Source organism: Nothobranchius furzeri, chromosome 9, assembly GCF_043380555.1.
Source record: "Nothobranchius furzeri strain GRZ-AD chromosome 9, NfurGRZ-RIMD1, whole genome shotgun sequence".
NCBI lineage: Eukaryota > Metazoa > Chordata > Actinopteri > Cyprinodontiformes > Nothobranchiidae > Nothobranchius > Nothobranchius furzeri.
This window is the reverse complement of record NC_091749.1, coordinates 34,782,723-34,803,874: the sequence shown is the minus strand read 5'-3', so window position 1 is coordinate 34,803,874 and position 21,152 is coordinate 34,782,723. Positions and strand designations below refer to the sequence as shown.

The following is a 21,152-nucleotide window of genomic DNA, read 5'->3' as shown; positions in this document are numbered from 1 at the left end:
CATCACACTACATGTATAGACCAGGGTTATTATGAAAGGAATCCATGCCTTCTTCAATGGGAATAACACAACCGTACTATTCAGAAATAGCACTCATGCAAAAAAATGCACCAATTCAGACTAATGTGAGTCATGAAGGTCAAAATAAAGTGGTCGTTTGAGAGGTGATGTCCATTTGTGTCTCATAATAACGCTGCTGATTCCAATTACCCTCAATATTGATTAGTCTGACAGCCTAAGTGAGAAGTCAATTAGTCTATGACTTGTCTGAAAAGGGGCGATACATTCCTCAATCTTCAATGTGATGTTTTTTTTTTTTGTCCAGAACTTAAAGAAAAGCAACCAGTCTCCTGAGGTGGAAACAATTTGATTTTCTCAGAAACTGGTATGGTGTGATCTTCTTGATCAAATGTTGCATGCACATACCACCGTCAAGATATTTTAGAAAATTTCACAAGAAAAAAAAAATTACTAATTTTTGCCAACATTCATATGAAGATATATGGAACATTTTCCATAAAATAATCTTTGAAGCAGGAAAGTTGAGTGTGTGTGTGTGTGTGTGTGTGTGTGTGTGTGTGTGTGTGTGTGTGTGTGTGTGTGTGTGTGTGTGAAAATGATAAATTGTTTAAATCCACCTTTAGAAATAAGCAAATAATACTGACATGTGGAGCAAAAGTGAATTAAATCTGAATACTTCCTGATCTGTGGTTATTACCCAGCTCTCTGCTGACGTGCTCCATAGGCTGGGAGTCCCCTGGCCCTGAGAGCCAGACCAACAGTCCCTAATTACTCTATAAGCTTCAGGCAGCCTCTTGTTCTGTTCATAAGTTGAGAGGATGGGGTATTCTAATGTCTGTAACCGGCCCTGGACGTGCTCCGTGCCGGCCGGTTACGCCGGGAAAAGCGATCATCGGCACGAGGAGATGTGAGAACGCCGACCGGCCAGAGCAACCACCCCGCAGCCCCGTCCATACTTATCTCCACCAAATCAAAGCCTGCCCACTGATACTACTAGCAGGCCTTTTATCACGCTGCTCACAGCACCGCAAAACCTCTAACTGATTATAAAAGCAGAACCACAGAGAAAAAGGTGGACATAAAAGCGTCAAATCACATCTCTCTCTCTGCTTTGTGTCCTCCCGACTGGCACCGGGGCAGACGGTTTAACCAGAAAAAGCAGTCGAGGAACGGAACCCCTACCTTTCGACTCAGCGCTGTCCCCGAGTAGAAGTAATAGGCTATCCCCAGCACCCACAGCACCGCGAAACACAGCAAGATTCTCGATTTCCTCCGCATGGCTGATCGTCTTTTCCGTTTGTGTTTCGCGGCTCTCCTCTCCGCTCCGCTTTCCGCGAGTTGTAGGCAGCAGCTGTGTCCGTGCGGGGCGCTTCGCCGTGCGGCTTCGGAAGCTTTCGTCAGTCGGTGAGGGGGAGCTCAGGAAGCAGGAAGCAACGAGCCAACATCAGCGGGGTTAGAGGGCAAATATTAACCCACTCTAATCCAATCAAACACCGGCTCTGGCTGCCCTTAAGGTGGACCGGGGAGTCGAGCCGGGCCGTTCCGTGCTCGCGTCGATTGGACCGAGGGTGGAGACAGTTCTTATAAGAAGAGATTGTTGAAATGTCTGTCTGATGGAGCAGTGACACCATTATTATGCCACCGGATTTTTAATGTATGTTTGGCCGATAGGGGCACTAGAGACACCTTAAACCGGGTTAAAATGCAGCAAACAAACGGCTCATCTAAAAAGCTGGACAGGAACCTAGAAGTGAACAATAAAAACTTATGCCTTAGATTTTCTCAAATTGAATACAACTTATTTAAAAATACTTCTTCACGTTACATCAATTAAATCTTTATTTAACTTGTGTGATAATTTGCTATTTCATTCTGGTTTTATTTCATCCTTCTGTAAATGTTATTGAAAAATAGATTTCTGTAAGTTTTTCAAGATCTCCATTCGATTAAACGAAATGTACGCAAAACAAGCCGTATCTAAAATGTTAAGGCTTTAAAGAAATTTAAATTTAAATAAACCCAATTCAGAGACCCACCACTAAAGAGGTCGGAAGTCTTTCTGACAGTCAAACAGGTAAAACAAAATGATTAAAATGCTATTTGTTGAATTTAAGCCTAGCAGATAAATCAATTGTAGTTTGTTGTAACATTGCATTATAATATGCATTTGTTTTAGTTGCCATTTTAAAAATCTGGCTCTTATTTTCAGAAGCATCAAATACATATGTGAAAATTTGAAAGTTGTGTTTTAAATAATCATTCCAGTATAATCGTTATTTTAGTAAAAACACAGACATTTTATTAGCTTAGTTATTAAAACACTACAGGTTACTCAAGTCACAGTTTTGCAGATAATGTGACAAAGTTGAGGTTTTTACAGTAAAATTAATTTTAAAAGTTAGTTTTCAAAATCATTGGCATGGGTTTGTAAACTGAGAAAGTGAGAGTGAATTATCAACCAAAAAACATCCGTCTGAAAATGATTTTGTGTGCTGGACTGGAAAAAAGTGAAAAACAGTCAACATCCAAAAGGAAGTTGGACAAACCTTTAGTGTCTGGAGGGAAGTTGCACAAAACAACTTCAAACTTTACAGGAAAGTCTTTGGAAGTTAAATATGAAGAAATAAGGGATGACTGCATGTTTACAGCCTTTGGTTTTTGGAGGTGGGGTCAGATCCTCAACTCACTCTTTTCCTGTTTTCTGCACAGCTTTCATCCCTTTAGATTGGCTTTAACAGTTGAATCATCTTTCAAACTTAAATTTAGACACTCATTTATTCTTAGAGCATGAAGTAAAACCTGAGACCTCACACACACACATCACTGAACAATTCTCTAGACTTTATTTTACAACTTCATACCAATTGGAAACCAGAAAACTGAAGCTAAAATATATTTTATTCTTACTTCTGAGGTGAAGAAAATGCTGCATGTATTCATCGGTAATGAGAAGTGCATTCATGTTACCCACAGTGCTGTTGGAGCCTGAATGGATGGGAGTCACTTAGTCTTGCAGGGGTGGGAAAATATATATCTTAGTAACAGAAAGCTAAAAGTATCTATTTTTTTTTTTTGGTTTGAATGTCTCAAAACAGCGATCACACACAATCTACAGCAACTGAAGCAAAAATTCATATCAAAATGACATAAAAATCAATAAAACTTGAAAAAACAGGTTTGAATTGATATTTTGGGTCCTTATTTAGCAGTTTTTTCCAGCTGAGAGTCTGGAAGAGATGGAAGTTTGTGATGTGAAAGATCCAGAGAGGTTATAAAAAGATAAACAACTTAAGAGGAGTCTGACCACAACGAGCTCTGAAACATAAATATCATTAAAACCAACCTGAAAGCCAGAATAAACAGATTTTAATAAATCCTAGCAGCAGAGCTTGGGACCGAATCACGCTTAAAACAAGAAAAGGCTGTTAGCAACACCGCCATGAATTATACAGAAACTTCAGATAAAAAACAAGTCTGTATTCCACTCACTTATATGAAATTGCAGGTTCGCAACAGAAAAACATTAATCAGAAAAAAGCAGATGGTGGGTTTTATAAGGACGCTGGAGAAGTGATTCTAAAATGCTACTGCCATTATTTCTCTATAAATCTGTAATTTTTTTTCACAAGGAGCATCAGTACAAATATAACACAAAATGATTCAGATCACAAGTCTTCTTAATCTGAGTCGAAGTGGCAGAAAAACATAAATCTCACACTTTAAACTCACACCTTTCAACATCTGCTGAGGAGAAAGGGTTTCGTAAAACCTCCTGATGCTTGGAATAAAAGATAAAAAGTTTGTGTCTTGTGGTGTGATGATAAATCAAGAGGATGATTATTCCCCAGGAAGGACAAACTGTTGGTTTCAGAGAATCTGAATGGACTTTAACAGTTTACATTTTTTACGACTAGCTGAAGAAACAGACATTGGCACTGTTGTATCAGCTTTAATACATACATTATTGTCATTTATTTTTCTATTGTAATGGGATTAAATCATTTTTATTTCTGTATCAGTTATTGTTGAACTATCACCCTCGTGCTGTATATGAAAAGTGATATTGAAACAACTGTAAAGAATGCTAACAAAAAGATTTCATTACATTTAATAGAAACCGTTAATAGGACTGCCATGTCTTAATAAAAGCCTAAATCTTTTGCAGTGCTGCCAAAACAGAAGGGGGGAAGCCAAACTTTAAAATGCATGTTTATTTAATAAAACGGATTAATTAAATGAGGAAAACATACACATGCTACAGTGATGTTTCATAATGTTAAAAGTTGAGTAACCAACAGTCAACTCCTTTTATTAGAGCTGAAAACTAATTTTTCTTAGGTCTTGCTCAGATTACTCCTTTAGTTTTAACAGTCAGGTGACTCCCTCCTGACCAGTACTCTAGAGTACTTCATAGGTCCAGTCATAACTTGTGCAGCTTGTTTTGTGACCTCTGACACTCTTCTTCAGCATAAAAGATGCTGAAGCCTTTTATTTTTGTTTCAATTCAACTTCACTGCATGACAGATTAACCATACCAATTTTATTTATATGGCGCATTTAAAAAACAGCAGATTAAAGGACGAACTGATACTCATCAAGGCATTTTTCATTGTTTTACAAACATTAGATTTAGTTACTTTAAAACTTTTATAAACGCGGAATAGAAATCATCTGGGAAACAAATAACATCTTTATTTTACTATGAGCAGTTTACCAGAGATGCAGCCAGCAGACTCACCTGAGCAGCTAAATCACAGCAGATGGTCTGACCTGTGTGAATATGAGGATGAGTCAGCATTTACAACAGGAACGTGTTTTTGCAGGCGGTGGTTTGTCGCGCCTTCAGCGCCGTGTTTACGCTACGGGTTTGAGAAGTGTGGATGGATCCATTACCCGACACGATAAAGGGTTGTATCAGTTTTAAATTAGTTCTGTTGCATTTCCTGTGACTACATTTAGAAACTGCCAGATTTCACACACCAAGGTCAGAAAAATCCAGCCATCTGCTTTAGAGAAGAAAGCTTAAATTACCTGGTTCAAACCAGGGTTTTGAAGATCAAGCTGCGTCTTCATATGGAAAACCAAAGGAGAGTAAACACAAACAGAATTACAGCGGCTCCTTAACAGAGTTTAACGACCAACCTTTAAAAAGGCTCAAGTGTTTTCAGGAACACCAGGCTTGGTTTAAAGCATGCGGGCATCAACCTTTGAATGATAATAGACTGTTTATATGAAAAAAAAATTTGCACAAAGTACAATTAAAACAGGAAACACAGAAAGTAATAGTATTTTAAAGGTTTGGTACTAATTAAAAGTACAAACTGCATAATCCTATAAATGAACAAATTTACCAGCATATTCTATCTTTAGAGCAAAATGATTCATCAGCAAATTAAATGCTGTCCACAGCTGTTATGATGTCCTCATTCGACATTCAAAATCAGAATATCTAATGAGGAGAGTGTAAAATATGTATGCTTTTGTCAGATCAGACAGTGTACTTGTCCTCTCCTTGTCTCTGTGGTTTGTGGTAGTGGACGTAGCTGCCGTGCAGCTCGTTGAACACCTCTCTGACCCCCATGTTCAGCCCCGCCTTCAGGAACTTGATATCCTGCTCCATGCACAGGTCCAGTATGCAGTAGACGCCCTCCGTCAGGTGCAGTTTGATGTCGGGTCGCAGAGTAACCTAGAGAGGCAGTAAGGAGGTGGATTACTAGACAGCAGGAGAGGAATGTTGTAACTTTGCTTCAGTTGAAACTCCATCAAAATGCTCAGATTTAATGGATTGAAATTATCCTTTTTTACAGACTCTTTCTAAGATCTTCACGTGTGTAAAACACACCCTTGTTCAAAAATCACTAAATGCTGAAAAGGGTAAATAAAAAAACATTCATATAAACGCCACCCGCTTATTACAGCCATTTTATTTTGGCATCTGCTCTGGCTTTAACTTTCTCTTTGACTGATCCCAGAGAAACATAGCTGATTATATTCACAATAATTAGATTAATACAGAAGATTTGGAATTTTATTTCCACAATGAAATCATGAAGATTGTGTAATCCAGGTCTGGTGGTGTGACACAACCCGGCCCGTGTGGCCTAAGGGCTCTGGTTCTGTTCTGTACCTGAGTGACAGAAGCAGAGCAGCGAGCTGAGCCGGGCAGAAATCCAACACTTCAAACACAATAGCATTCTTTATGCAACAAGAAGTACAAACAATAGTCCAACTACAACTGAACCCTGACAAACAAGTGGGAACAACACCAGACAGCTTCCTTATAAACATTTCTGTAACGTTATCTGGTTACCGTCATGCAGGTGACCCTCCATGACCCTATATATGAGAAACCTCTGTTCTCTGTAGTATAGAGACCAGACGTTTCACATCCATGGTGACAAAACCAGGAGGTTTCAGCTGCTTTGAGAGGCGACCGTCCCTTTTAGATGACAGGCTTTAAGGTTCTGACTACAGAGGTAGTGTTAAATACACCCTCCTGGTGCCTCCTCTCATTAACACACCTGCATCTGTAAACAAAGTGTACTTGAGGCCTGACAAAAAAATGCGGACTAATTGAAACTGCTGAGCTTTGTGAAAGTGCAATTGTATCCCTGTGTCCCACTGTGTCCTAAATGGTAAACGGCTCACACCTACAAGCTTTTTGTATGTTCTACAAAGCTTTTTGCAGTGAGTTTCTCACACACACCCATTCACACACACTTACAATGATCTCTATTATACACACCATTCTCTATAGACACGCGGCTGTGTATTACCACACTGCCTATGACCTCTGATTTTTAGGGATGCACCGATGGATCGGCATTTGATCGTAATTGGCCGATAGTGCCCCTATCGGTTTTGATCGGAATTTTCAAAATAGATCAAAGCAGACCGATCAGGTACGGTTGTCACGGTAACCGGTGTAGCGGTAAACCCCGGTAAAAAAAAAAAGTTGACAATAATAATAACCGTCTTGTTTTTTAAAAAACTATATTATCTTGGTGGGTTTACCGTGGCTGCGGTGTAGGCGCTGTGACCCTTACCAGCCACCGTATCATTGGCTGAAGTTGCCGGCGGCACATACACATTTTCTTGTTTACAACCAAAACTTTCTTGAAGCTAAAGCTGAAATAATGGTCAAAGGAGGAGACGGCAGCACTCAGGAGGACATTTTTTATCCCTCAAAGAAGACAAAGTCGGAAGTACGGGCATATTTTAGATATTTGAAGAATGCCGAGGGAGTTGATAGAAGACGAATATCCTGTTTGCAGCACGTGCAGAAAAAGTGTCTGTGAAGGGCAGCAACGCTCCAAATCTCATGACACATCTGCATGACCATCACCCACAACTCTACAGTCAACGCAAGGCAAGCTAACGTTAGCGTTTTAGCTGAAATGCGTGACCTGAGAATTTGGGTTGAGGGATAATGCAACGAGTCGCTATATAAAGCAGCCGCAGCGCCGCTACCTGCATATAAACCGTGTCGCGGACAACCCCATGTTGAAATGACGCTACGCATTACGGGGCTCCCAGGGGCAGATAAGAGTTGGTCTCTCTCCGAGAATAATTATGAATTTAACAATGATTACTGCCTGATGACATTTTCCCACATCTGCAAAGCTCACTGGAAAGACACAAACCGAGGACAATATTTTCCTGATATAGGGTTTATTACTCAAGTAAGGGTAAAAAAGTATCTGATTAGAAGGCTACTTGAGTACCGAGTATCATCTGATCTAATATTTTTAAAATGATGACATCAAACAGACATGAAATAAGAAGTTATGGGCAAATATTGGTATTTTACAGACTAAAGGGAAAAAAAGTAAACAAATAAACAACATAATTACAAAATAACACATTTTAGGCAAAATTTAGACACAAACTGAGGACAATATTTCCTGACATACAGGGTTTATTTAATTGTGTGAAAATGTAGCACGTTTAAAAAAAATACCGCGATAATACCGAAAACCGTCGTAATTTTGGTCACAACAACAGTGAGGTTAAATTTTCACACAGTGACAACCCTAATACAGACCATTTTAGATTAGGTTACATTTCCTTTATTCCCAGATTATGTAGTTTGTACCACTCATTATAATGTTGTAGAAAATTTCTGGCCAATCCACGTGATCGGTATTGGTGATCAGCATTCTTTGATATCGGTATCGGTGATCGGCAGCAAAAAACCTGATCGGTGCATCCCTACTGATTTTATTGAATTGTTTCTCTCTCTGTTTTTTCTTTGCGTTTTATTGCTGTTTTAATGGATTTTCTGAATGTATTTTCTGTCAAGTGACCTTGGGGGTTCTGAAAGGCGCTTTTAAATAAAATGTATTATTATTATTATTATTATTAAAGTTTGTTAAGAGCCACGTTAATGTAAAACATTTTAAAGGGCATACTCTCTAAGGTATCTTTACTTTGTACGAGAGGAACAGAATGTTCAGCTGTTTGTTTATGGGAGCTAAAACAACAGCAGGATGTTAACGTTTTCACTGCAGCTCCAGTTCTGGCCCACAATTCCATTCCGACACAAACTACCTCTGACTTGCATTAAAGCACAATCTTCATTTGTGGATTTTTGAATTACCAAATCACCCAAATACCTTCTTGGACATCTGTCTGGCTGCACTTTAAAGATGTGTTCTTAACGAGTGACTGCTGGAAACTGCTGAGTCAGGCCAGCATCTAGTTAAACATCGTCTGGCAGCGACCGGGAGCCACATTTTCCAGTCAGACGTGACTCAGGGGGGTAAACGAACATCCAGACCTAAGCTTTGCTTCGGCACACAGAGTTACAGTAATCCTGGATGTGTTCCCTGAGATTTGTGAACATCTACAATTTGGCTACAAGAAACATTTCCCATCACTGTCTCTGAGCGTCAGCAGTTCTGTCACTCAGCTCAGTGGCTTTCAGACAAACTGTAGTGGATCAAATGATCAGCTCTGTGTGTGTGTGTGTGTGTGTGTGGGTCACAGCTGTAGAGAGTTAAAGAACGACAGATATGTTTTATGAGCATGTGCGAGTTATTTTGACCTCGAACAGCACAGTTATTAGTTCACATTATCACTACAAAAGGAAACTTTGTAGACCAAAAGTTGCTGCAAGACACAGAGAAAAACGGTGTGTGTGTGTGTGTGTGTGTGTGTGTGTGTGTGTGTGTGTGTGTGTGTGTGTGTGTGTGTGTGTGTGTGTGTGTGTGTGTGTGTGTGTGTGTGTGTGTGTGTGTGTGTGTGTGTACCTTCTGCAGCTCTGTGACATACTGAGCCACCATGAAGGCTGGCAGTGCAGTGAAGCTCTCAGCTGCAGCAGCAATGTGAGAGTACATCCTCTCTACGAGTCTGGAGCACTGCAAATACACATCACTGTCCACGCCTAAAAAACACACACAATAATGGTGAAAATGCTTATTCTGCCTATTCAGCTTTCACACCTGAGTCTTTTAGGTGCAGACCTTTAAATCATAATCTTATGGACAAAAAACAAAACACTTAAGAAAAAAAATTAAACTCAACTTGCAACATGCTCGTAAAACCCTTGAATTGCTTTTAAAGAACGGTTACCATGGTAACCAATGTAACGGAATGAAATGACTGTTTTCCACCAAAAGTCACTTTCCCCCTCTCCTCTGACACAGGACTAGTCTGCATGAGATAGGGCCTCAAGGTCTCATGCATTTCTTATAAACTGCTTCTTTCCAGCTCAACAGAAGAATAAAGAAACGACTCTCTCCTTTAAATAAATCAAAGAACTCTATTTTTAATAAGGCTAATCAAACAAAGTGTTAGTCAATAATAAGATGTGACCAATCTGTGAAATCAAAATATTAATTACTTTATTATAATCCTATAGAATATAATAAGTAATATAACTTTAAATGTTTCCACTAGGATTGATCTCACGTAGTGTCAAGAGACGACACATTGCTTTACTGATCCAATCAGAATCTGCCAGATCTGACGGAGGCGTGGTTTTGGTGGTGTTTGGTAAATCTATCATCTTTTCATTCGACCTTAAACCAAAACATCCGAAGTATAAAACTATGCCCACGTCATCTCTAACGTCAGTTCAAAGCATTCTAGAGAAGTTGACGGAGTGACCAATCCGTAACTTTCCTCTTCAACCAAAAGAACCAACGACAAGCTGGAAAACCTGTTGCTGTTCCAACTGCTGCAACGGTTCCTTTCAGAATAAAAGCTGAACCAACACGACCCTGTTTTGGGTCTCGCTAGATGCCAACAAACTGTAGTGACCCGGAAATATCTCAAGACTGGTGGTCGGCTGCCGCGGCTGTTTCTACATGCTTCGGCTCCATAAAGGTCAAGCTGGACCTCTACACCTCCTGATCTAGACGGGGACTTCCTCTAAAGGTACGTAGACCGACAGCATGGCGTTGAATGTGTTTATGAATCTCCTAACCAAAGCTTAGCACGAAGACATCACCTTCATTCCCACCAGAACTAACCGTTTCTTCGGATTTGCTGGTTCTGAGACACATTCCACACTACACCATTCTCTGTCTCATCCACCTTAGTTACACCATACATTTAGTGTTAAAGTTAGTCTAGTTTAATCTGTTTAGTAATAAATCTTTAAACTTTAAAACCTGACTCTCTCTTCTGTTGTCTCTGAGTGAATACGAAGCTGTTATCTAATCCCTGCAATAAAAAGTTCCAATCTTCTGGTTAAACAGTACCTACAGACCCATAAGGTTGATTTCATATTTGCTACGGAATCTTATGTCTTATGGCTTATTAAATAACATGTAAATTAAACCATTACATTGACAACTTCAGGTGGATCCTTGCAAAAATGTGTGATCCTTGCCTTTGTTTTTCACTTTGTTGACTTGTGATCAGACACAGCAGAGACCTTGTCTGCTCTAGTTTTTATCAGGCGATTTGTTTCCATATAATCTGAGCTTTCTAATACCTGAATACTCACCCGAGTCCATTATCTCATACATAATCATTGCTAATTCTTTGCATAAATGCATGAATTCCTGATTTGATTTGGCGAAAGGCAAAGGTCCTAATTTCATGCAACATTTATACCAAAATCTTACAGAGCTTTTGGTTTCAAGTTGTTTTTTAATCAGCTGCATAAGCATAAAGCTACGATTTCAGCCAGTGTGCGACCAGCCGACAACAGCAGCTAACAAAAACACCTTTTGGTGATTATTTTCATTCTCTAATCAGAGAAGCTCCTAACAACTCTGTGAAATGCTAATCTGATTTAAAGACTGTAAAAAATTCGCAAAGAAAAGTATAATGTCAAATTTTAGCAACAATTACACCCTAAAGACTTTTCAGCTACACTAAAAAATAAAAAAACATAATGCACAGGTTACCGGTGTCAGCGTCTCCTTTCTGACGACCCTCCTGCATGATAGATGCCACCAAACGATAGAAAACATTCAAGAAGGACGGAGCTGCTGTAGAAACCACCTGGAGGGAGACACATTTAGGCGCTCTTACAAACTTTCAGTATGAAAACGTTTGAATGTTAATAGTTTCCCTTCCTGGAATGAAAGCCATTCACAGCGTAACAAGCAGCTTAAGTTTAGGGCTGCCCCTAAAGTTTGTGTGAAGAATTCGATGACTACGGTACAATGGATTATCGACAGTGATGCTGTACAGAAACTAAAATGTTAGGAATAAAACGTTCTAGCTTCTCTTCTGTCCTCTGATGAAGACATATGGTGGAAAGATGAAGGTTGAAAACAGATGCTATGGCTAGCTCTATATGGCGCCATGCTGTCCCTACCTCTCCTTCGCACCTCCTCTCTACATCACACCATTTATTTTACCCACAAACTTCCTTTGTGGTCCAGCTTCAATACAATATTTCCCTTTGGTTCATCACCTCTACAGCCTGCATGACTTATTGCCCATTAATCCTCCATAAGTATCTTTTTTGCAAACTCGGTTTTACCTCCTTCTTCCTCTCCTGCTTTAGTGAAGCGTTTAGTGCTCACAAACATCTGACATCATTTAACTAATTCTTTTCTTCTTTAATTCAAAGCAGCTGCCTTGTTTCAGGCTGCAGTCACTGAAAAACCCCAACTTAAGAAGTTATATAAGCTGGTTAAATGCTGCATCTAACCGGGCCTTTGGACAAAATCCTGAGTGCCAGAATGAGTGAAGCATGGATATTTTGAGGTTATTATGCAGCTGCAGACGGACTACAGTGAGCTGAAAAAGTGTCATTCTTCTGTAGAATATCCTGAAGGCTTTCTTCATAAAGAGAATTCAAACTAGAAACCTTAACCTACATCAAGTTTAAGTGGTGTAAATACCCGAGTTATGTGTTCTTATATTTAGACATTCAATATTAGAATAATCTCAATCTGAATCACATGAATTTCTGGGTAAAAAACTGTTCTTTCACAAACCTGAGTTTTGTAATCCATAGCTGAAATTGCCTGATTTCCAAAGCTTGTTACCCCGGTTAGTGTGGTTTGTTAAAGCTACAGTACAACCGTGTCATGTTTGGAGACTGGTTGAAGCTCAAAGCAAAACCTCCATCATGGTATAAAGCAACTTGTGCCTGAGGGAAAAATTTCACCTACAAATACTGGAGACAGTTGAGCACACATCAGTAAATAAAAGTTTCTTACTTCACAGCTTAATGAATTTTCAAATAGGCCATAAAAATCTAGCTCAGGGGTCTGCAACCTGCAGCTCTGGAGCAACAAAGGGCTCTTTGGACCTTCCACAATGGCTTTCTATAAAAATTATAATTAAAAAAAAGCAGTGTTTTTAAATACAGACATATTAAAAATTCAGATTAAATTAGTTTTTCCAATTTTATTGGAATAACTGCACTGAATTTCCACAACAGAATGACACTAGTAATAGTACCAGTAATAGTTTTAGATCTATTTGGAGTGTTTTTTGCATCATTTTCCACAAATATCAACATCCCAAATAAAAAATATCTACACTGTTTTTGCAAAAGTTTTGTTTAAATTTCTCTATTTTAAAACCTAATAATAAAAGAAAATTGTATATTGTTCAACAATGACAACAAATATATTCACGGAAGAGGAAAAAAAGATTTTTGACTTTTAATCTCAGAAAAAAAACGTCATGATCCTGATTTTGTCAAAATTCTGAGAAAAAAAATACTGTTTTTAGTGGCCTTAATGCTCATCCGTAGATATTTCTCAAAAATTAACTGTCTTTTTCAAAAGGTCCTGTCACATTCGTAGCTCTGAACAGGTTTTACTGCGGTGGACTGATCTAGCTGAATGTGTGGGAGATGATAAGCTCTGGAGATTCAGCTGCATGTATCACAATAAGCGAGCTCAGCCATGACCCGTGTCGAACAATAGTCTCTCGGTACCTGAGGGTGACACTGGATGATGGTGAACAGCGCCTCGTGGACAGCCAAGAAAGCAGAGTGGTAAATGGGCGGAGCCAGGTGGTCGAGGGGCAGCGACTGGAGCGCGCTGAGAATCAAAATCACGTGATGAGGGTTGTTAATGAGCCCCTCCCCCTGGCGCAATAATGATGTCATCGATGCAACAGCGGGAACAGTAAAAGGAAGGGTGAGGGAGGCATCCTGACTGGATGATCGAACCAAAAACTGTAACACAGAAAGATGAAACACACACTATATGTGACAGAAACACGACAAGAAAGCCTCGGTGGAAACACCAAACATTTATTTATTTACATAGATTACATTTTGGGGCTAAAAGAAGAAAGACGTTGCCTGTTGTGTCACTGAATAAGGTGTCTGAAGATGAAACAGTCATGAATTGTTGAACACTTTAATATAAATTACAAAACTCTTCTTGTGTGTGTGTGTGTGTGTGTGTGTGTGTGTGTGTGTGTGTGTGTGTGTGTGTGTGTGTGTGTGTCTGTGTGTGTTCTCGCCAAAGCTTTCCTTTCAGTCGAGCTGCATTAACCCTGTAGGGGTCGAGGTTTTCTCACCACCATAGCAGAAAGGATCTGAGGTGCAGTGAGCCACAGAGCTTTGGAGCAAGGCTCAGGTAGCTGACAACTGGACAGCAGCTTAACGGCAATCACCGCTGACAGCACCTCCTGCAGGAGAATCAGTGGGAAAGAGTCTGAGAAGCTCATCGACTGAGAGTTTAACACAAGGGTAAGAAGTCCGATCTCGGGCTTAAAAGTTTTTTTTTTCACATGTAAAAGGTAACAAAAAGTTCTGAAGGCTGAAATGCAAATAGGAAAATATTAAATTATCATCTTAAAGTTAAAGTCCCAAAGTCACCATAACACACAGGTGAAATTAATCTCCCTGTTTGTGGGCAGCAGTAGGCTGCAGCAGTAGGCTGCAGCTGTGGCTGCGCTTGGGAGCTATTTGGTGGTTTAACACCCAATCCAACCCCTTAAAGCTGAGTGTCAAGTAGGGCGGCATTGGGTCCCACTTTTAAAGTCTTTGGTATGACCCAACCGGAATTTGAACAACAATCTCGCAGTCCCTGGGCGAACACTCTACCACTGGGCCACTGAGAAGGTCATCCCATCACTATTACAGAAGTGTTTGCACTTGTCAGCTCTAACATTTAATTCCTTTTTGCTCCGACACACACAGACATGAACTCTACTAGATGTCTGAATCTCTGCTGTGGTATCTGACACCAAGCTGTCAGCAGCAGATCCTCTCAGCCTTTTAAGCTGCAATGGCAAATCTGCAAAACAAGCATGATTAAAACTTGTTTTCATGCCTCTTAACAACGCTCTAACATATAAATATGTTCATAGCCCCATAACCCCTTGGACAGTCAAAAATCTTCATCATTGGGTGTTTTTTCCATCATGTTAAAACAACAGTAGCTCACTGTCAAATGTTTCCTTCCCACTCTTTCCTGCCAGAACAACAAAATAATAAACAAATTCTCATGTCTGATCTTGCGCTCACCCTGTAGTTCCCAGCCCGGAGCTTGCTGATGTCCAGCCCTTCTCGGATCATCAGCAGAAGCAAGTTGAACTGAATTATGGTGCTTTTCTCCACCAGGTGGCGCAACAGCTCCTGCACTCCTGGCTCCAGTTTCCCGACATCAGCAGATGACAGCCAAGAAGCTGAATGAAACATGAAAACATTTTATAACAAAATCAGGCTTTTTTTTTTTTTACAATTCATCACATTTCTGAGATTTTGGCCTCAAACTTCATTGCTAAATATGTCAAGATCATCTAAATATTTGTCAAATTTAACTTATTTCTGAGAATTTTCTGTTAATTTGCACAATAATCAAATATGGTCAGAAAGCTTCACGTTACAAACTTACCTTTTAGAAGTCTGAGCACATTTTGCAGTATTTGGACATACAGCTGCTCCATCTCCTCATCTGCTCTCGTCTTCACCAGGGCTTTGTAAAAAGCAGACAGGAAATGGAGAGAGGAGATCAGGAAGTCCATGGGCCTTGGAGCGGAGCTCATTTCTCTAAGAATCTGTTGACAGACGACCTGATAGAGAGTCATATGGGCTAGCTGGGTGTTATTCTGTCTGCCCTCTACGTCCACCGATAAGGACGCCAGCTCACAGTCCAGCACGGCTGTCACAACCTCCACGACGTAAGCTTGAGTGGGAGTGGAGGCTGGTTGGTCAGCTGCATTGCAGTTGGTCTTCAGGAAGGTTTCAACAGCAGGTCCGAGTGAAGAGGTTATTCTAGCAAGCATCTGGATTAAAGTTTCATCCATTGGCTTACTTCTGCCTAAATTAGTTGTGATTGTCTGGGAGAAGGACGTCAGAGATGTCAGCAGCAGGTGGACAGAAAACACAGATGCTCCTGAACCAGGTAACACAATCTGTCTGGCTGCCATTTCCTTACTGGTTAGAAAGGATGCAAATTGGTCCAGGTTGAGTCTAACGCTGCTGTTTCTGATTATTATCAGATTGACTAAAGATCTTGTGAAGCCCTGAGCTGCTTTAACCAAGTCGAGCCAATCGGTTCGCCATGTTTCCTCGGGTTTTGTGGAGCTGCTGTGCCAGAGGAGAGATGATAAAGCGGCCCGCAACAGAGTGCCACCATGTACGAGCTTCAAAACACTCTGGAAGCTACTCTCTTCAATGAGAAGAGTCAGAGCTCTGAGCAGCCTTCCTAAGAGCAGAGGATCACCTCCCGTTTCAGGAGGAACCACCTTGTCAAGCTGTCTGGAGGTGGAGGTGAACGTGACGAGGAGCAGCAGGAAGATGGAGGAAAGATCATCAGGACTCATCCCCTCTGTATTTAGGTTTGTTAAGATTTGTATCAGGTTACCCAGCTCTGTGATCTGTGCATCTGTCAGCAGCACGAGCATCTCTCCAGTCTCAGAAGATGTCATAACATCCTCGATTATGGCCTCTTTAGTCTCCTGTGAGAAAACAGGCTGAACAACATCACCCTCTGAAGGAATCCCTCCAGCTTCCTTCCTGTGAACTCTCATAAACTTGGGACAACCCTTTGGTGAGCATCCTGCCTCGAGCAAACTGATAATCCTCTGTGTGAGGGAGCGAATGGTGGCAGAAAAAAGAGGAGCCAACTCTGGAAAAACGGAGTTCAGAGCGAGTTGAGACGATGCGAGGGAGAAAGTCAGACTTCCAGGTGCATGATCCTCAGACCCTTCTGTCTGTGTTTTCAACAAAGAACTTACAAGCACATGTGCTACATGTCTGACGTCGTCGCCACTCAGGTGGGAACCAATCAGAGGTAGATTTGATATGACTAGATGCCAGTGTGCTACTGGGTAATTATTTGCATTAACACAGCATATCTGACCGTCCCAACTCTGCTCTCCATCCGGAGTCCCAGCGTGCTCCGACTTAGCTACGATAAACTGGGCCGACTTGCTCAGCAGTGCTGCGGAGCTGCTTCGACCAAGCAAAGCACAATCTACTATAACTTTTTTCATCTGCTGTAGGGTGAGGAGTTTAAGCAGCAAACAGCTCATGGGGCTGCAGAGGGGTGAAGGATGGAGAGAAGGTATGATTGAACCTGATAAGAGACTCTCCATGTGGACAAAGACTGGAGAACTGGAGGAAGCTTCAGTGTCAATCTCAGCTGCGGTCAGGAATGAGTCAACTGATGTGTATTTACTGCAGTGGAGATGGAAGAGTGTGTCTACTTCTACCCAGGTGTATCTGAGCAGGAGAAGGGCCTCTTGTGCCTTCTGTTCCCAGACTGTGGCTGTTTGGGACTTAGAAATGTTTTCTGACCTCCGATTCTTTTTCCCTTTCTTAGGAATCTTTAGAGCTGAAGAAGCTCTGTTCCCCATTAAAAGATCAAATATCTCTCTGATTGTCTGCTGCATTTCCTCCATGAAGGCTTTGCTCTGCCTGACTAAAGGAACAGGGGATGAATTATCCAGAGTCTTCAGGCTAAATAAAACAACATGAAGCAGCTGACTGAGACCGGAGAGCTTCAGAGACGCGTCTTCTCTCTGTTCAGCTCTGTTCTCACTGTCGATCTCCATCTTCTCTACCTCTCTTTGCTCTGACACTAAGTCAGGTAGCACACATGTCCTGATGCTCTTCAACACAGATGAGCAGATTTCTAAAACCTGAGAGGACGGCGTATCCAGAAGACAGGTTCTAAGGGATCTGGAGATGCCCTCAGACAGCAGAGGAGGATGGCGGTCATCCCGAGCTGGCTGACAGATCACAGACAGCAGGACAGAGAAGAGGCGAGGCAGCTGACGGAGCTTAGTGTAGGTCTGGAGAAGGCTGCATACCAAATTCTGTTGAGGGACACACAAACATTGTTCTCAATCAACAAATTCTACAGTAAATTACTTTTTACCTTAATGTGTTGAATTATAAGGAGTAATTTCATAAATGATGACCTGTCTGGCACGTTGCACTTGTGAATTCACGTCTTCAGCGTCCACCCAAGCCGAGATCAACAGCTGGTCCAAGTCTGGCTCAATAAGCAGATGATTGAGACTCAAAAGTACCTTTAAGCAGCGGTACCAGGATGATATGCTGAAAGTCAAGAGGGACACATTGCCTTCAGAGCCAGGCAACTTTAAACATAAAAAATATATTTCCACAGATGAAATAACATAAATTATTACCTCGGACGGGCTTCTTTTAGGATCATCTGGACCAAGCACCTAAAAAACCTCAGCTGGACCTCGCCGTGTCTTATTCTGTCTGCAGCTACATTATAGACGCCTGCTGACAGAGACTGGCTTAACAGGGACTCCACGGCCTGCAGAGCCAGACTCCAGGATGAGTCTGGGAGAGACTTCTCCTCTGAGGAATCAGAGTCTCGCTGCTCTGCTTTGTTCGGTTCAACCGAGGATCCCTCAGGATAAAGATCTAACGTTGGGACCAATCTGACGAGGAAGTAAAAACACAGCATTTTGCACTCCTCCTCACTTTCTCCTTTCCATTTCCCATAGCTTTCCAGAAAAAAACTGAACAGCAGAGATGAGGCTTCACATTTCAATGGGTAGAGCAGAGACTGCTCGCAGTAACCTGTGGCTTTCAGTTTGCTGAGTAAAGCACTAACAGGCTTCAAAGGCCCCTTAGAGCCCCCAGAACCATGTTTCACAGAGTCCTCCTTGGATGGGAAAAGTTCTGCCTTGTAGGAAGGAAAGTGTTCGGAGGGGAAGAGGGCTGACTGCAGGACGGAGTCGATCTTGGAGCGAAGGTCTCGGCGTAGCTGCAGACGGAGCTGCAGGTGTGAGTGAGAAGCAGTGAAGTCCTGCGAGGTTAGCAGGTATCTGAGCAGCATTAACGGCTGGATGAGCTGGTTGGTGAACAAAGTGAAGACTCTGTTGGGGTTGGCTTGTTGGTGCTGCACTGACGAATAACATGACAGCACCTGAAGCAACACTTCAAATACATTATTTGAGAGGTGGTTTATCTTTGAGTGGTTGGCCTTTATCCCCGGTGGCACTGACTGACTCTCAGGTTCAATCTGCAGACGCTCCATCAGTTCAGCTCTGCATGTGCGTGATTTAGTCACTTGGACTGTTCTGAGCTTCTGTATCTCATGACTAGCCAATAGGCAGAATCTGCCCAGTAGACTGACCATTAGTTCATATTTTGTGGTGAAAACAGATGAAAGTGCAGGAGAAGAAAGAATTCCCCGACACACACTCATTACGGTGGACACGGACACCGATAGGCGATCGTGTGCACACTCCTGCAGATGGTCCAGCAGCAGCTGAAAGAAAACAGAAAAACAGTCAGTGAAACTATTAAATTTGATCGTTTTCTTTATGCCCTGATGAGAATAAATGATATAATCAGATCATTAAGTTCATAGATCATTCAGAATGTAATCACAGAGTTGTGAGACAAATGAGAAAAAACTAACAAACATCAGGATTTTTTAAGAACAACTCACCTGCAATAAGATTAAAAATGAAACAAAAAAAAGAGAGGATTTTAATAAATTGTTAATCCTGAGAAAGAAAGTCCACACGAAAGATATAAGACCAACCAGATATAAGACCAACCAAATCTGGCAAAGAAAAACTAACAAAAACAAAAATTGATATTAAAATCTGGTGTAAAAACTAAAAACTTTTTTTTTTTTTTTTTTACTAAATCATATGTGCACCTGTGCCATGGTGAGCCTCAGAGTGATGGTAGCTCCCTGCTTGAGGAAAGAAAGCAGCTTTCTGCTGTGGAGCACATCATCCAGGTAGCACCACAAACCTTCCAGCACTTCCTGTGAGAAATCTACCTTCTTACTGTGCCAACCCGTGAGGGCATGAGTGCACCAGTCCAACAACACCTGCAAAAAGAAAAAGACAAAGAGGGATTAATAAAAACAAAATACCTCCCTGTAACTGCGTATCATGACCCAAGCCATCAAATGAATGATTATGGTCCAATTATCTACAGAGGCCTTTTCAGTCCCTTTGATACAATGTCCTGTGATCACATGGTGTATTACTTGTTCTTTGTTGGGCAGCAGGCACTGAGAGGAGATCCAGGCAAACCGCGCCAGCTTCAACCTGTCCTCCCAAGAAGTCTGTGGATTCTTCAGCTTCAGGTAAATCCCTGAATATATGGCAGACATGGCTGCAGCTGGGCAGCCCTGGAAGAGGAACAGAAAAGAGCGTAAGAGATTACAACCAAGTTGTGTTAAAACCAAACGTTTAGGTATGACAAAAAAGACATATGCAATAAGTCTGACTCTTTTATTTAGGCAGATTATTGCGCAATACCAACCACAACATTAGGGTTTCGTAGGCTTACATGCTAACAACACTAGCTTGTTCATGTTAAAATAGATAAGTATCGGATTAGTATAAGCCGACCCACAAATATATATATTGTTACGTTGCTTAGCTTAAGTTTTACTTGTTTATTTCTCAGATTTTACCTTAAACTATGATAGTTTTCACCCGCACGTGTCTGCTTACTAGGTTTGCGACGAACTTTCAACCGTAGTCCTGTCAGACAGGCTCAAGCAATCGAGAGTAGACGAAATAGATTTAGACAGATTTATTTGTTTATTCTATCTGATTACTCCAAGTAGATTAGGCAAATCAATATTTATTATTAATATGTTTAATTAAATTGCATTTTATGGTTCAGCTTTAGCAGCAGATTTCATTAAATAGCAGTGTATAACAATGTAATAATTCATAATTGTCAGCAATAAATTGTGTTTGGCAATCGTAATGCATTTACTGATTAGTGTTTTTTAATATAAAATTTCAGTCTTTTAATTAATGTTTAAATCATTAATATGTTTCAATTTATTTTACTTCATAGTATCATCACGAGCACATACTTGATAATTTTTAAATCAACATACCATACAATACCAACTTTATTTCCATAGCACAATTTAAGACACAGGGTGAGAGCTGACCAACGTGCTGAACAGGCAGGATCAACTTAAAACAAAAAAGAAAAAACAATAAGATAAAACACAACAATAAAATCAATAAAATCATAATACATAAACAATAATAGCATTTAAAGTCATGTTTTCTGGTAATGTATTTAAACTAAAATTATAACAAATAACATTTTATTAAGATGAGAAAGAAACAAACGAATTAAAACAGTTTTCATAAACCATTGCATCATTAATCTGGGTTCGATTTGTTCTGCCTGGGGAAGTTTCTTACATCATGGAGGCGGAGGAATCGTCTGTTCTGTACATGCGAATCAAAACCAGGGTCACCTTTCCTGTTTC

General features: G+C 40.7%; 2 protein-coding genes across 5 annotated transcripts in view; both read right to left on the bottom strand.

The window, feature by feature from the left end:
* galnt2 (UDP-N-acetyl-alpha-D-galactosamine:polypeptide N-acetylgalactosaminyltransferase 2) overlaps nt 1-1,442 on the bottom strand; it is an 89,723-nt gene extending 88,281 nt beyond the window's left edge. For both annotated transcript variants that reach the window (XM_054732636.2, XM_054732638.2), the window contains exon 1: nt 1,204-1,442. In XM_054732636.2, coding sequence (XP_054588611.2) covers nt 1,204-1,299 — 96 coding nt within the window. In that variant the 5' untranslated portion in view covers nt 1,300-1,442. The remainder of the gene's footprint in view (nt 1-1,203) is intronic.
* Nucleotides 1,443-5,367: 3,925 nt separating this feature from the next.
* On the bottom strand, nt 5,368-21,108 carry urb2 (URB2 ribosome biogenesis homolog). 3 transcript variants are annotated; one of them, XM_054732635.2, is made up of 13 exons: nt 21,085-21,108; nt 20,766-20,847; nt 19,896-20,039; nt 19,557-19,733; nt 18,058-19,157; nt 17,827-17,965; nt 15,294-17,721; nt 14,924-15,084; nt 13,972-14,082; nt 13,379-13,621; nt 11,382-11,478; nt 9,273-9,406; nt 5,368-5,707 (listed from the first exon to the last, which is right to left on the bottom strand). In XM_054732635.2, the coding sequence occupies exons 2-13, from the start codon at nt 20,766-20,768 to the stop codon at nt 5,510-5,512; spliced, it is 4,935 nt and encodes a 1,644-aa protein (XP_054588610.2). In that variant the 5' UTR covers nt 20,769-20,847; nt 21,085-21,108; the 3' UTR covers nt 5,368-5,509. The 3 variants fall into 3 exon arrangements, with proteins under 3 accessions (XP_054588610.2, XP_015808236.3, XP_015808237.3); XM_015952750.3 differs by lacking the exons at nt 20,766-20,847; nt 21,085-21,108 and adding an exon at nt 20,328-20,426; XM_015952751.3 differs by lacking the exons at nt 20,766-20,847; nt 21,085-21,108 and adding an exon at nt 20,368-20,426.
* Nucleotides 21,109-21,152: the final 44 nt, after the last annotated feature.